Source organism: Pezoporus wallicus, unplaced genomic scaffold (genome assembly GCF_028554395.1).
Source record: "Pezoporus wallicus isolate ANWC-B61680 ecotype Strahan unplaced genomic scaffold, APGP_CSIRO_Pwel_v1 contig_1876, whole genome shotgun sequence".
Classification (NCBI taxonomy): domain Eukaryota; kingdom Metazoa; phylum Chordata; class Aves; order Psittaciformes; family Psittacidae; genus Pezoporus; species Pezoporus wallicus.
In genome coordinates this window covers 1,650,044-1,664,332 of record NW_026638337.1, presented here as the reverse complement: position 1 = coordinate 1,664,332, position 14,289 = coordinate 1,650,044, and the positions used below count along the sequence as shown (strand labels likewise).

The 14,289-nt window shown below is 43.7% G+C and overlaps 1 protein-coding gene across 1 annotated transcript; it reads left to right on the top strand.

Annotated features, from left to right (window-relative positions):
* Positions 1 to 1,908: 1,908 nt before the first annotated feature.
* N4BP2L1 (NEDD4 binding protein 2 like 1) lies at positions 1,909 to 13,050 on the top strand. The gene is given in 6 exon segments (XM_057410417.1): positions 1,909 to 2,243; positions 8,217 to 8,341; positions 9,132 to 9,220; positions 10,447 to 10,523; positions 12,527 to 12,719; positions 12,722 to 13,050. Coding segments are annotated over 6 exon segments (627 nt in total). The 5' UTR covers positions 1,909 to 2,121; the 3' UTR covers positions 12,743 to 13,050.
* Positions 13,051 to 14,289: the final 1,239 nt, after the last annotated feature.

The following is a 14,289-nucleotide window of genomic DNA, read 5'->3' as shown; positions in this document are numbered from 1 at the left end:
TAAACTAGTTAGGTGATGAATTTAATCCCATGAAAAATCATGAGTGCTTGTGGAAATAGCAAGTAAAGTAGGTGAGACAGGCAATAGAGAATGGAGGGAGGTGAAAGGACAAATGGAATTACACCTAGTTAATTAATCAGAAAGAGCAACCTTTGTCAACTGAGACCTGCATAAGGCTGGAAATTACTTTGTAGTGAGAGCGAGTGATAGAAAAGACAGCTATAACCTCATGGTGAAAAAAGATGAGAAAAGATCAATGAGAAGAGGGGAAGTAAGGAAACTTAGGTTGTGTGTACTAGCCAAAAACAGTATTTCCCATTTACACAGCCTCCAGATCCAGAATATTGATTCATCTGTTCATTCACCTCCTCTTCTCCCTCTTTCCCTGCGCCCTTTTTGATGTGCATCAGCTGAAGAGCTGGTACCCAACTGCAGTCATGCTGAAGCTCCACTGTGCTCTGAATTGCTGATGTGTCCCCACTCTCCACTCAAACAAATCCTGCATATAAGTGTAAGCAGCTAAAGATGTTTGTAGCTCTAAATTAAAGATGTTTGTAGCTCTAAATTAAGGTTGTACTATTGGCGAAATGTACCAGCTGCACTTTTTTAATGCATTTCTTATGTACTTGTGTGATTTTTACTTTCCTTGGTTGGAAATGTGCTGCCCTTCTACCAGCAGAATGTTATACAAAATGTCCCAGAGAGAAGGAAGTTAATTCATGCTGGCCATAGCTACAGCTTCAGACTTACCTGATGTCCCACTGGCAGCAGGCAAATTAGTTTGATTTCAAGAAAATGTCACTTAAGGGTTAATATTTTCTTCCTACTTCTGTTTATTGAGAGAGAAATCTGAATGCCTGTATTTTCAGTTACTGAATACTGACCTTCCAGATTGCTTAAAATTAAAGTAATTCTAAAAATCTCACGCTGCTCTTGTATGGACAAAAGGTGTTTCATCTCTTTAGTAGGGTGTTGCCAGTTTAAGTTTACTTTAAACCCCCTTGGGTATCTTTGAGTTTTCAAGTTTATGTATCTTCTTTCCTACCACTGTTTTTTCCCACTTGCTTCAGCTAGTCTTGGTGTGCCACATCCAGGGAGATAAGCTGCCTCCTGATCTGTGAACACTCTTTAGGTGGTATTTGCAAACTTCAGACCCAAAAGCTTCAGTGTTGTAGTTTGGTGGTGGCGTGTCCCTGTGGCATGTCCCTGCGGTATGCCTGAGGCCACCCACCTTTTAACCAAGCTGAAGTTGATACTGCATGTGCCTCTGAGAGGAAGAGTGTGATGCCATGCCAGCTGTTACTGGGTTTACTGGAAACTGGAAATTATTTCTTTGGCTTGTGTGGTGATCAACTTAGAGCAGATCAGATTTTCTTTAGGGGAAATAAATCTTATTAAACTCCCTACAGTTTTTCTCTTGTGATAATGTATTTGAAAAAAGTGGAGTTGATGGAGTGAGCGTGATGCACAGGGTCATTGGTGCAGGGCAGTTGTTTGGCTACAGCTGCTTGGAATCCTTGCCTGCCTTTGTGGTGGGGTGGACTCCATCACAGTCAGGGAGGGGAAGAGGGAAGGAAGAAAAAAAGCCCCATCTGTATCTGGTGTCCTGTAGATAGCTACACTCCTCGTAAGAGTTTTGGTGATTCCCTTTCTGGTATGACCAATACACATGGGCAGCACAGGCGACTGAACGCGTTCAGCACTGGCTTGTGTTCTCCCACTTCTGAGGATTTGGGAGTTAATCTTGATTTTTAAGTTATGAAAGATGGTCTCTTGGGCTAACGTTCCGGGTAGAAGGCCAGTGCCATAACTGCACGGTTTTGCGGCATGAGCAGCCAATGTCCTTTCTTTCCTGTATACTTCTCCTTCAGACAGCTTTCGTTTTCACGGGGGAAGGTCTCGGGAGCTTGGGACGGATCCCAGGTCTCCCTCCACCGAGGAGCACGGGTTTCCCCTACCACCCTGTCAGTGGACGACACAAGCCGCGGCGGGGAGCCGGGGGAATGATCCCCGGGGCCAGGCTCCGGAGCGGCTGCCCGGGCTTCCTCCTCCTCCCCGCTGCTGCGGGCCGGGCCGGGCCGGGCCCGGCTGCTCCTGCCCCGCTCTCTGCCGGGGCCGACGATGGATGAGCGGCTGCTGCAGGCCCTGGGGCGGCTCAGCCTGCAGCCCCGGCGGGGACGGTTCGCCGGGCGGCTGGTGCTGCTGCGCGGGCTGCCGGGCTCCGGGAAGAGCACCTTGGCCAGGTAAGGCGGTGGCTCCGCAGCCCTTCGTCTTTCTCCTCCTCCGATGGCGGCTCGGCCCCCGGCGGCCCCCACGCGGGGTCCGTGTGCCGGGAGCGGCACCGCGGGGTCCCCCGAGCAGGAGACACCGTCGTAAACCACGCGAAGGCGGGTGAGGCACCGGTTCAGAGCTGGTTCTGGCTCAGGGGGAGGTGGGAGCCTTGCAGGACCCCCGACGAGTAAGCGCAGCCGTTTGGAAACCTCCTCTGCTCCGGGAACCGCTCAGAGCCTTTACTGCTCCAGCTGCCTGTAACTGCTTTGGGGAAGCGCTGCCTGTGGAACTGTGAATGTTGCTCGGAGTGGGCAGTACCAGAAGGGATGTTTATATTAAGATGGACTAATCACCCACTCCAGGCAGCTGTTTCTTCTCTAAGAAGTGCCAGACTAGTCCCTTTTTGTTAGTGGTGGGTTTTGTTTGTTTGCTTGGTTTTGTTTTGTCTTGGATTTGTACGTGGTTAATCACACAGTAAAGCACTTCCTCTCTGACTGAAAACTGACAACTCTGACTTGTGTTTTCATGGTGTCCAGCATTCCTGGTCAGACCTATAGGGTGTATAAAGTGGGCAGACCAGTCCACTCCCCAACAGCTCCAAGACTGACTAAAAATAGGTGGAAAACCCCGGAGGGGAGTGCTGGGAGAGGGCACCGCAATGAACATGATGCAGCATAGCCACAATCTGGTATCACAAGACCTCACAGTTCAGTACCTCACGGCTTCTGGTGCCACTCACCCACTCTCCATCAAAAGAGGAACACTCGCTGTCTTCTTCCTCTGCTTGGGTGAGAAACACATCCTGGGATCATGGGCTGCCAAAGGAAGGGCTCTGCTGTGGAAGGTGTGTGAAATACTGGGTTAATGTACAGTTTCCTATTGTCAGTACAGTCCTTCCTCTCACACTGTGCTTTCTGCCTCACGGGACTTGGGCAAGACCAAGTTCTTTAATGAACAGCAAAATGCAGTGTTTTTACTGGCACCCAAATGTGTTCTCCCGAAAGAGGTTGTGTAAATCCTTCTTCAGAAGGGGCTGGGTCTTCTCTTAGTGCAGAGCATAATGGTTTGAGGCCATATTCTCAGGCAGTGCAAATAACTGACTCACCTATGTGCTTTTTGGTTACAAGACAAAATTACTTATTAATGACAGATTTACAAACCAGTTGTAAGTATTGTTTTAGACTCCTTGCAAAATGAGCGTTTGAGGAACTTACTCTGTTTCTACCCCTGTCAATGATATCATTGCATTCAGCTGCTCAGCAGTCCACAGATCAAAGGGCAGCATTAAAAATGGTATTTCTTACCTCTCCATTAACTCTGCCCACATTATGGAAGGACTGTGCTACCAAAATTCTGAGATGTGCTATTCCCACGTTGCGTACCATTTGGTGTTGGTGAACAGAACGTGCTGAGCAACGTGATGTCTGCAGAAAACTACTGCAGCAAAGCTCAGGGCAAGATCCTCCTGGAGGAGGAGGAAGGTGATTATTTATTTGCAGAAGTAAGCAAAAAGGTTGTCTAGAGAAGTTGCCCCATCCCTGACAGTGTTCAGGGCCAGGTTGGAAAGGGGCTTTGGAGGAAGGTGTCTCTGCCCACAGCAGGGGGGTGGAACTGGATGAGCTTTAAGGTGCCTTCCAACCCAGATGATTCTATGATTCTGTGATTCTGTGACTTCAGCTCTGCAGCACCAGGCAACACAATGTAAACACTAACAGGTGATTACACAATCCTGAATGTATTTACCAAATGTGACTTGCAGCCTGATCCCATGCAAAGTACGTCCACTTCTCTACCCACTGTAGGTGAGACACCCAGGTATGTGGGTGCTTTGCCAACAGAGCTGTTGGCAGAGCAGGGCAAAGTCCTCACCACGCTGTTGTTGAAACACAACAGTGTTTCAGTGCTAGTGCTGGGCATGTGCTCCAGATCTCATTTTCTGCTGAAACTAAAGGCTTTCAAATGTCACAGAAATGCTTTACATTGGGAAAAGTGACCACAGGAAGTGGTTGCATGTGATCTCAGTACCTACGTATTTTGATCTCAGTTACATTGGAAATAGACTGAGAATTTTACTGGCTCAGAGATCTAGCCATCCTGTTGCCTTCTGAGCACTGCAAATGTTCCTTCCAATCTGCATACCTGGCTCAAATCAGAAATCAATTAATTTTCACATTTTCTGATGGAAAAACTTGACAGCCTATGGAATACTGTTATGGGTTTTTTTTTCTCTCCAATAACATTACTAGTGATCATGGAGACTTCTCCCAAGTACTCTAACGCATCCAGCTAATTGAAATCCTGAATATTTGCTTTTTGTCTACGCATATAGTTAACATCTGAAATGATGGTTTGAAAGCACTGAAGATGCTCTTTAGAAAAAAGGGACTTTAAAATGGTATAAAGCATGGGAACAGATTGTAGCTGAATAATAGAGGAGACTCTACTCACTGAAGCAGCTGTTACAGTGCTGCTTTGGTCAAACAGAAACGCAGCAGTATAGAATCATAGAACACCAGCTTAGAAGGGACCTCAAGGATCATTTGGTCCAACTTTTTAAGGCAAAGCATGGCCTAGGCTAGATGTCCCAGCACCCTGTCCAGCTGAATCTTAGAAGTGTCCAATGCTGGGGGACCCACCACTTCCCAATGGAGATTATTCCAATGGCTGATTGTGCTCACTGTGAAATTTTTTCCTCTTGTGTCCAGTCAGAATCTCCCCAGGAGTAACTTGTGTCTATTACCCCTCATATTTTCCATGCAACTACTTGTAAAAGGGACTCTCCATCTTCCCTTATCCTTTGTATTTTCCAAAACAGCAGCAAACTTCTCTTTAGCAAGATACAGAGCATATCCTACTTTGTATTTACTACAAGGTAGAGAGCTGTGACGCTGTGCAATTAAATGTCCCAAGTAGGCAAATTAATACTGAACCTTTGACAGGTCCTGCTTATTGCAGCACAGCCCTTTGAGTTCAATGGCTTTTTTTAAGAAATGCAAACACAGCTCATATATACCCTTTGGTCTTGCAAAGAGATTTCATTTTGCTTTTCCTCCTCAGTATGCTTTACGCTTTAGGGATCTAACAGCACTGGGTAATTTTCTTTTTACAGTGCTGCTCACAATGTAATAATTGATAACACTGGGCACAAATCCTCCCATTTTGCACAGCTGGGGTATATTTTGCTAAAATAAAGGTTTATTTATTGCATACAGGGATTAGAAGTCTGATATGATTATGTAAACCCCTTCTTCTCAACCCCGTTGTGGGCCTGTGTAGGTCATAGAAAACTTATTTCTGACGGAACATAGTATGAGTAAGTATAAGGGACAGAAAAACCTTCACAGGCAATAGGTGATTAGAGAAAGTGGTCAGTGTTAGTTTGGGTGTTTTAGAAAGCTAAAAGTGAAAACCAGCAAAATAAGCAGAAGGTGAAACACCTTTTTCCCACTTAATGTTTTCTTAGTTGCTGTTAGTAGGAGTTTGTTTGGTATGAATATAGCAAATGTGACAGTAATTCATAGCTGTTAGCACATTTTGTGTCCTATTTTATCTCCTTTGAAGCACAAGTTTTATCTACTTTAATTACCAGTGATATGAGGACAGTAGACTGAGTTTATAGATAATCATGTACTATTTAGATTGCTTAGTGGTTAATAGCAAAGTCCTCATGCGACCCTGCATATATACGTGTTAAAAATTCATTAAGGTGTACGCTAAGAACATAATTGTTTAAAATGGCACCGGTCAAGAACATTTTTAAAGGAAACACTGAGCAAGAAAAAAACCCAACCTTGAGATCTTTTATTAATGTGTACAATTCTACATGCCTGTTGGTAGCTAAAGGGCCGACACGTATTTTAGCACAGCCAAGTTTTTAGAGAAGAGGCTGTGATGCAGGTGGGTAGAGCAGAGGGAAAGGTGAGGTGCTGAATTGTAGTGAGAGCTGAACCGCTCCGTTCATCAGCATGGGAATAACCAGGTGTGCATTAGGTGCTCCCATGCTTTTCATTACAAGGATTGTTTGCCCAGGACCAAAAATAAAGCAAAATAATTTGACTCTTTGCTAACTTTTTGCAGTGTGACTTTTGTTAGATCTGGTTGCCCAGCAGTGATTATGTGAGTAAAAACTCCCTTTGGAGCTTGAAGATAATATGTGGGTGCTAAATGATAGGTAACAGCAGCTACAACCCAGTCCCAACAGCCGTGAGCCTTGTGGTTGCTAACACAGAATGGTATTAATTACTCAGCAGATGGTAGAAGTTACAGTGGAGGCGGAACAAAGTCAGCAGCTGACCTTTGTTTGGCTAAATGTGAAGTGCAATCCTAGTGGAGAGTTGCTGCTGGCAGGCAGATTAGGGTAAAATTTGCAAGTAAAGGGTTGGGGCAGGGCTGGAATTAAGCTTTTTCTGTTTGTGTCTGTTTTTCACTGATAACCTAGCGGCACCTTTTCTCTTGCTGTTGCTCAATTAGATAAGACTTTGAGAAATAGTTGTTTTGCAGCTTATGGGGATGGAAAAGAAGAAGTTTATCAGGGAAGCTGAAATGAGTCCCAGGACTGGAGGTGTGGTGTGAGATAGCAGGGCAGCAGCATTCATGTCTGAAAGCCACAGGGTTCCTCAGCTGACCTTACTTTCTTTTCCAGAGATGTTTTGAGCCTTAGGAAGACAGCGAGTAGTGAGATTATGCTGTGGGCTCTCCCTGGTTTTATGCAGATAAAATCTCCCTGATTTCATCCTATAACACTGCTGTTTTTTTTCACTGAAGAATCTGGACACAGATCTGGGTTACACAAAAATGGGGACACAGTTTTGCACTAAGGTCTTTCCTTATGCCCTCTAAGGACTGGCAGAGGAATGCTTCTTATTTAAACCAGCACATGAGCCAGCACTTCCACCTCCTAAAGCCAGTCACAGTCCATGAGGCAGCTGGTCAGCTTACAGCAGGACACACATCTGCCCTCCATGGGTATCCCAGGCTGAACAAGCATCGCTGCGGGATGCACAATGGTGTGAAGAGGGGTTGCCCTGCTATTGTTTTTTTGGGCTGCCAATCCAGACAGCTCAGACTTGTTTATAAAACCTGCTTAAATGCTGAAAATAAATAAAAACTACTCAACTCTACAAAAGGAGGATTAAGTAAAACAGAGGCAAGTGAAAAGCAGAAAAAACCCATGAAGTTGCAACAAATACTAATAAATATTGGCTAATCACTCAGGTACGTGTTTGCAAATTAAAAAAAAAAAAAAAAGTATTATGTGCTTTGTTGCAAAAAAAAAAAAACAAACCAAAACCTCCAAACTAAACTCAAAAATCCCAGCCAGCCAGAGCAGTGGCGATATAGACCACCTAACTAAATGACGAATCATTCCTCCTAGTAATCTTCAGAAATCTCTCTACAGCAAAACTCTTATTGTCAAATGGTCTTTTGAGATCAACTTCCATGGGATTAGCAGGTTTGGTTTGGGGTTTTTTGTGTTTACAATCATACCTTCTCAGATAACTTCTGAATGCTCCATCCCTGGGGGTGTTCAAGGCCAGGTTGGACAGAGCCTTGGGTGACATGGTTTAACGTGAGGTGTCCCTGCCCATGGCAGGGGGGTGGGAACTAGATGATCTTAAGGTCCTTTCCAACCCTAACTATTCTATGATTCTATGATTCTAACTCAGAAAGAAAGCTGAATATACGATGGGACTGAAGTTGTGAGTCTGGTGTAGATTGCTGAATTAAAGAAATCAGGACCACACCTTTAAGCTCCATTCTTTTCCTTCTGTGTGTCCACATACCGATGACATTACTGTCAGATCCTTTAATCCCAGATCCTGGGATTTTACAAATGAATCACTATCTGCAGAGCATTCATAAAGTGTGAGTTAATGATGGGCTTTGTGAAACCTGTGCGTTAGCCTATACTAATCCTTCTTTCATCTTGTTTTTTTTTGTTTCAGACAACTGAAACGTGACTATCCTGGTGCTGTAGTTCTTAGTACTGATGACTTCTTCATTGAAAATGGTGTATACGTGTTTGAGCCTGACTTCCTAGAGGATGCACACAAATGGAACCAAAAGAGAGGTGACTGAACTCAAGCCAGGGGTTTTAGAGAACAGTTTTGCTTTTCAGTCTGTCTTTAAAGTTAGTCCCCAAAATAAAATATCTGGAAGTGGTGTCATACTGCAGTTCCTGGGTACTGATTAGGAAAATACACTTCTGGCTTATAAATGATAAAATTGTTGGTGATTGATAGATGTTATTTTAATAAGTAAACCAGTGACTATTAGGTACCAGATGCTGGCCTGCAGATAACCAGCCCAGCAGCAGCTCATTACAGTTGTATGCCCCACAGCCGTGGGGCTGTAACTTCTTAGATGTCTGTCCTGACTTGGAAGGGGGTGTTGCAGTGGGGCAACTAGTGATAGCCAGGAGGAAAACTTGCAAACCTAATTATAAATTTGAGAATGAAACAACTCAGGTCTCTACTTCAGTAAGAAAAATGTAATGTGCTTTTGAGGCTGTGCTCTGAACTCATTTCTAGCAATGGGAAACATACTTTCAGATCTTGTAGCAGGGATCTTCAGCAAATGACAGACATTTTTAGCAATTTTAAACACAGTGCTATGATACTGCTAAGTATGTTTTATGAGAGCTTCAGCTTGTACCACTGAGCAGAGCCAGTGGCTGCAGCACCTCCTCTAGGAGAGCACCTGTGGGGCACAACCACTGCTCCCATTTGGGTGGCAGCTGCACCAAATGGTAGGGAAACAAGGGTGCTAGTGGTGGGCAAAGAAAGGATGCTGTGGTAGTGAGACCTGGCTCAGCCTGTTACTTAATACATTTTAGCTTTACTTAATGTGTTACTTTACAGCACGCAAAGCAATGAAGAATGGGAAAAGCCCGGTTATTATTGATAATACCAACATCCATGCTTGGGAAATGAAGCCGTATGTGATAATGGTAGGGAAAGCTCTGATTTATTGCTTTTATATGCTCACATTTGTGAGGTGGTCTGACTGAAATGGTTCTTAACGTGGCTAAGAACAATTATTTCCATTTTCCCTTAGTTCTCTGATTATAGTTAAGGATTGATATTGTGATGAAGTAGGGGAAGAAGTGCCAGTGTAGCTGTCTTATCTAACCCGTTATATAGCTCAGTGAAGGCAAAGTTACTTGAAAAGATTGACAGTCTTTTGAACTTTCCCTCTTCTTGGTAATCAGGATGTCATCTCCTTCCTCAGCAGTGACATGAATTAAACAGTTCCCAACCTATCTATCTGTTGACAAATATAGCAAGATATGACTTACAATTTTAGTTCATGACTTGCAAAAAGTACACCATAAAGAGCTTCTGAAGATGCATTAGTATCTCTTGTCGGGAGTTCTGGCAAAGATGGCAATATTTTAGTGCAGTTTTATATTGTGGCCTGTCTGCTCTCACTTCTATTCTTGGGTTATGGTCTTGTCAGTTAAGAAATTTGTGTGTAAGTGTTGCTTGTAATGGGAGCACAAAAGAGGCAGGGATTTCTAGCGGTGCTGGAGAGCCGGGGCATGTCACCCCAGCAGCAGTTATGAGTGCTTGTGGGTGTGACTCAGAAGCACACAAGAGCACAGTATAAAAAGGTAAACAGTATAAAAAGGCAAAGTATAAAAAGATGAACAGATTTCCCTGACACCTTTCCAACAAATCAAGACAAAAGCAATCAAACCCTGTATTAAATACATATATGTACATTTGTGTGTGCGTACATAAATATAAAGCAACATACTATGTTGCTCTGCCTTGGAAAAACCTGAAGCCTGTAGACTGAGTGGCTGGAAATAGCACATCTGATAGATGCTGACCTCACACTCTAGAAGCTCCAGGCTGCATGGCCAACCTGCAGCTCTTGAACCATTGGTGGCGGCTTCCAAAGTGTTCAAGTGCTAGGATGCTATTGCTGTGGGGGACAGGGACTGGGGCAAGGCTAAGGCAAGTTTTCCTGGGAGACCCAAACTCTTTGATTGTAAGAAAACAAACTAACTGGGCCTCAGAGCAGCACCTTGGTGGGCGTCATGGTTATCTTCCTGTTTCTGGCTCCTGATACATATGGTATATCTCTTAGATAAAATCTCTGGGGGTCTAGAAGATTGGCTATTCCTGAGCTTGGCAGCCATGCATCTAACACTTCTGTGTCCTTCTTTAGGCACGTGAAAACAGATATGAAGTTGTATTCCAAGAACCAGATACACCCTGGAAGTTCAATGTTCAAGAACTGACAAGGTACATCTCTTTGATACAGCAGACAGCTTCTCGTTTTATTTGTGATCTGAGAAATGTCAGCCCTCTTCCTCTTCATATACGCTAAAAAGTAACCTAGCAAATGACAACAGAACGGTTGTTGTGGAAAACATTTATTACTCAGTACCTGGCCTGTAGTGAACTCAGCCCTGAAAAAGCCTGACCGCGAAGTGAGCCAGGCAGTAGAAAAAGCAACCCCCCTGAAGCGTGTATTTATACTGCAAGCTTCCTGGGGCAGGAACCCTAATTTTCATTCTGTATTTTGAGCAGCATTCTCTCTCTCTCTCTGGGCACAAAAAGATGTCCAAGCACTACAGACAATACTCAGGCTTTTGTTCTTAAAAAATCTAACCATAACAAACATGGTCTTGCTGTAACACCATTGTGTGTGGTGCTCAAGTGTGGGCAATAAATGGAGCTCCAGAGGATCTTTATAAAGATCTTAACATGCACACACAGAAGGGATACAATGAATGTACCAGTGCTGTGTGATGTGGTAGGATACAGAGGGAGCCAAATACGGCTCTAAGTATGTTTTGCTAGTGGCTGCAGGGTTAATGGTTACATCACTGAGAAAAAAATCCACGCAGGCTAATTTCCTAGCCTTTAACCAACCTGATGTAAAGTGTATTACAGTGAATGAATAGTGCACTCCCATCTACTAGATCCAGTAGCTAACACATGGTAACTTATTACTGCAAGAAAACAGGGCACAGGTATTTAATCTCAACCGATTTACTCGTTTTATACCAGCTAGGAACTGAAGTTAAAAACAGTGCTGCACCTTTTTGTGTGTGACACATGGCAGAGGGTGGTGGCCCTGCACAGTGCTTGTGGCTTCAGGGTAAGGCAGGATACTGCAGGCAGCAGCGGATGGCTTGGGGCTGAAGGCAGGTGAGGGCACTTAGCCTGCCTTAGCATTCAACTGCAAGTGTCAGCTCCTGCTTCACCAGCACCAGCTGGGAGCATTTGGAGGGCATTGCTGCAGAGGCAGATTTTACTACTAATCACTTATTATAGGTTGAGCTACTTGGTAGCTTGTACTTTATTAATCATATGAAGCAAGTTGGCTTTTTACAGCAGCACTGCAATGCTAATCCAAATATTCTGTCTGGAGCAGCTCTTTGGCAGATGATTCAGGGACACCTGATGGTTGCTTCTGCTGTGGTCCCACATTGCATCCTCACCAGCAATACAGTTTGTGCTGGTTACTGGGCGCAGGTGGCACGGGTGAGGGCACTGTCTGCTGCAGGGCCTCAATTACAAATTGTGCCTTATAGAGTTAAATGGCAAAACTAAAGATATTCTGAGTTTGCAAATTCACAGAAATTTGGAGTGGTCTTTGGAAAAAACAATTGTTACTTATGTGTTGAGAGAATGCAGCTGTTTCTGGTCTATCCAGGAAGCCCTGCATGTTTGAGCTCCCCTCCCTCTCAAACATGTCATTTACCCTGGAGCCTGAACCACATCAGGTATGATTTTAAACCAGCTGTGCTCAGACAAAGCAACAACATTATTTTAACCTCTATACATGGTGATTTTAAGTCAGTGCCTGGGCTATTTACAGCCCTTGCCTGCATTTCTCCAGATGTACAAAAGCTCACCCTGAGGCTATGAAGCCATTAACACTAAACTTCAGCAAAACTATACACACACTATATATATATATATATATATATATATATATATATATGCATTATATAATACAGAGGGTTTTCTACATGGCACTCTCATTTCAAAGCATTTGTCTAACTTCATGTGTCCTGGCTACCCACAAAAATACTTGGGTTACCTTTTTCAGTTGTGACATAATATTTTCAAGAAGTATGTGGAAGAATACAACAGTTTGGGAAAATAGGGCCAGAAACAGATCAGTGGGGATGTGAACCATTATCCTGAACATGTTGGGAACTGTAGCAAGCTTCAGATAACTTCTAACACAGGCAGCTAAATACTTGTATCTTCTGTTAATGTCGACTCTACAGAAGAAATACTCATCATGTTCCTCGACAAAAGATACAACAGATGAAGGAACAATACGAGCACAACGTTACATTCCACAGTGTTCTTCAGTCCGAAAAACCACGCCGAGATGAAAGAAGGTCCCATGAACCAAACGCAGCTTACAGGATGGGTGCCCATTCCTGCCCATCTCCAGCCCTCTCAAACAGGAGGCCTCACGTGGCACATACAAGCAATAGGCCTTTTAACCAAAGAGGTGGATTCCCTGGTGGGTTTTAATTATCAGGGTATAAAAGTCTCTAGTTGTCCATCTTTTTCTCTAAGCTGTTTTTTATTCTTGTATTTTTCTACTATATTTCTAAATTACTTTTATTTCTTGGAAATATTCTAATGCCTCTGGATTATGATCTCACAGCTTTGCATGACCGATCTAAGACCACTATCTCCAGCACAAACTGTACTCCCTCTCATCCCACTTCCTTCATGAAAATCCATCCAAGCTTACAGTGACAGTTAGTGGCTGTGTCACATGGTGGGATCTGTTTGGTTTTGGTTTCCTGCATCACTTAACAACAAATATTCCTAAGTTAATTCTTTCCTTCTTACAGGCCATGTGGCCAATTCCTTCTCCATGCAGTTGTCATTTCTTGACATTTTAATACTTTCTGTCTGGCTGTATAACCTTTTGTATCTTCCCACTCCATCTTGCCTAGAGCATTACTGCAACTTTAAGAGATGCAAAGTGAATGGTGGAAAAGGCAGCTCTAACAGATTTTAGCAAGATTTGATGTTCCCTAGTCCCATCTCTGCTGTTTGGATATATGTTGGTCTTCCTTAGCTCTTAGCAACCAAACAGCTTCACCAGCCTGGAGGTTAAACTTTTAACATACCAAACGGAGCCCTTTATCTTGCCATAGGATTTCACCTGGTCCTGAAGACACAGGAGTTCACCTGGTCCTGAGACAAGTCCATATAGAGGTGCTTCTAAAAGGAAACATTAGTATTAGGCCAGTGCTTGTTAGCTTCTAAGTAGAAACAGAGCTAATCCTAAGCAGATCCAAGTAGCTGAAGCACAAGTCTACCAAATACCTAAACTAAGTAGAAAGAAATTCCTTAAGAAAGGGGAAAGAATGTTCTTTTAAGGGAAGAAATCAGTTCTTTGTCCTGCTGAGTGCTGAGAAGCCACTGACTGATAGATGGGTGAGAAGCTATCCTGCAGGGTTTTCATCCATAGTTAAATTCTGCCAATTATGTCCTCATCAAGACACCTCATGAAACATTTCTGAAACGCAGCATTTGTGATGGCAATTATTTTTTAAGTGTGTGTGGATTATTAGGCAGTGCTTATAGAACAGGGCAGCGGTGAGTTATTTTGCAGTAGGATATGAAGACAGCTCACATTGGCTGTTAAGAAATACAGGTAGAGCTGCTATTCATCTAGCAATTCAGCCAAGAAGTGTAAAGGTATAAAGTAATCTACTGTTTCAGGGCAAAAGCCAAGCTCTCTTCAGGACAGAGCAGAAGTATGAAATGAATTGCATCTTCTACTAAAGCTGCATTGAAAGAAGTAGTATCATCACTGTAAATAATTGTGACCTAGGGGTCTAGGGAACCTGTGTCTGCCATGTTGCACAAAGGTTTACAGAACTATCAGCAAGCTTGCGTCAATTCTCGCAGTCCTAATACAATATCCAGCTTGGCAACAGGAGCCATTCCCAGCTTGGCATGTGAGCCAAGGAAGTGGCACAGGACCCCTGAAAGGTTGTTGAGCAGGAGCTGGGGGTGG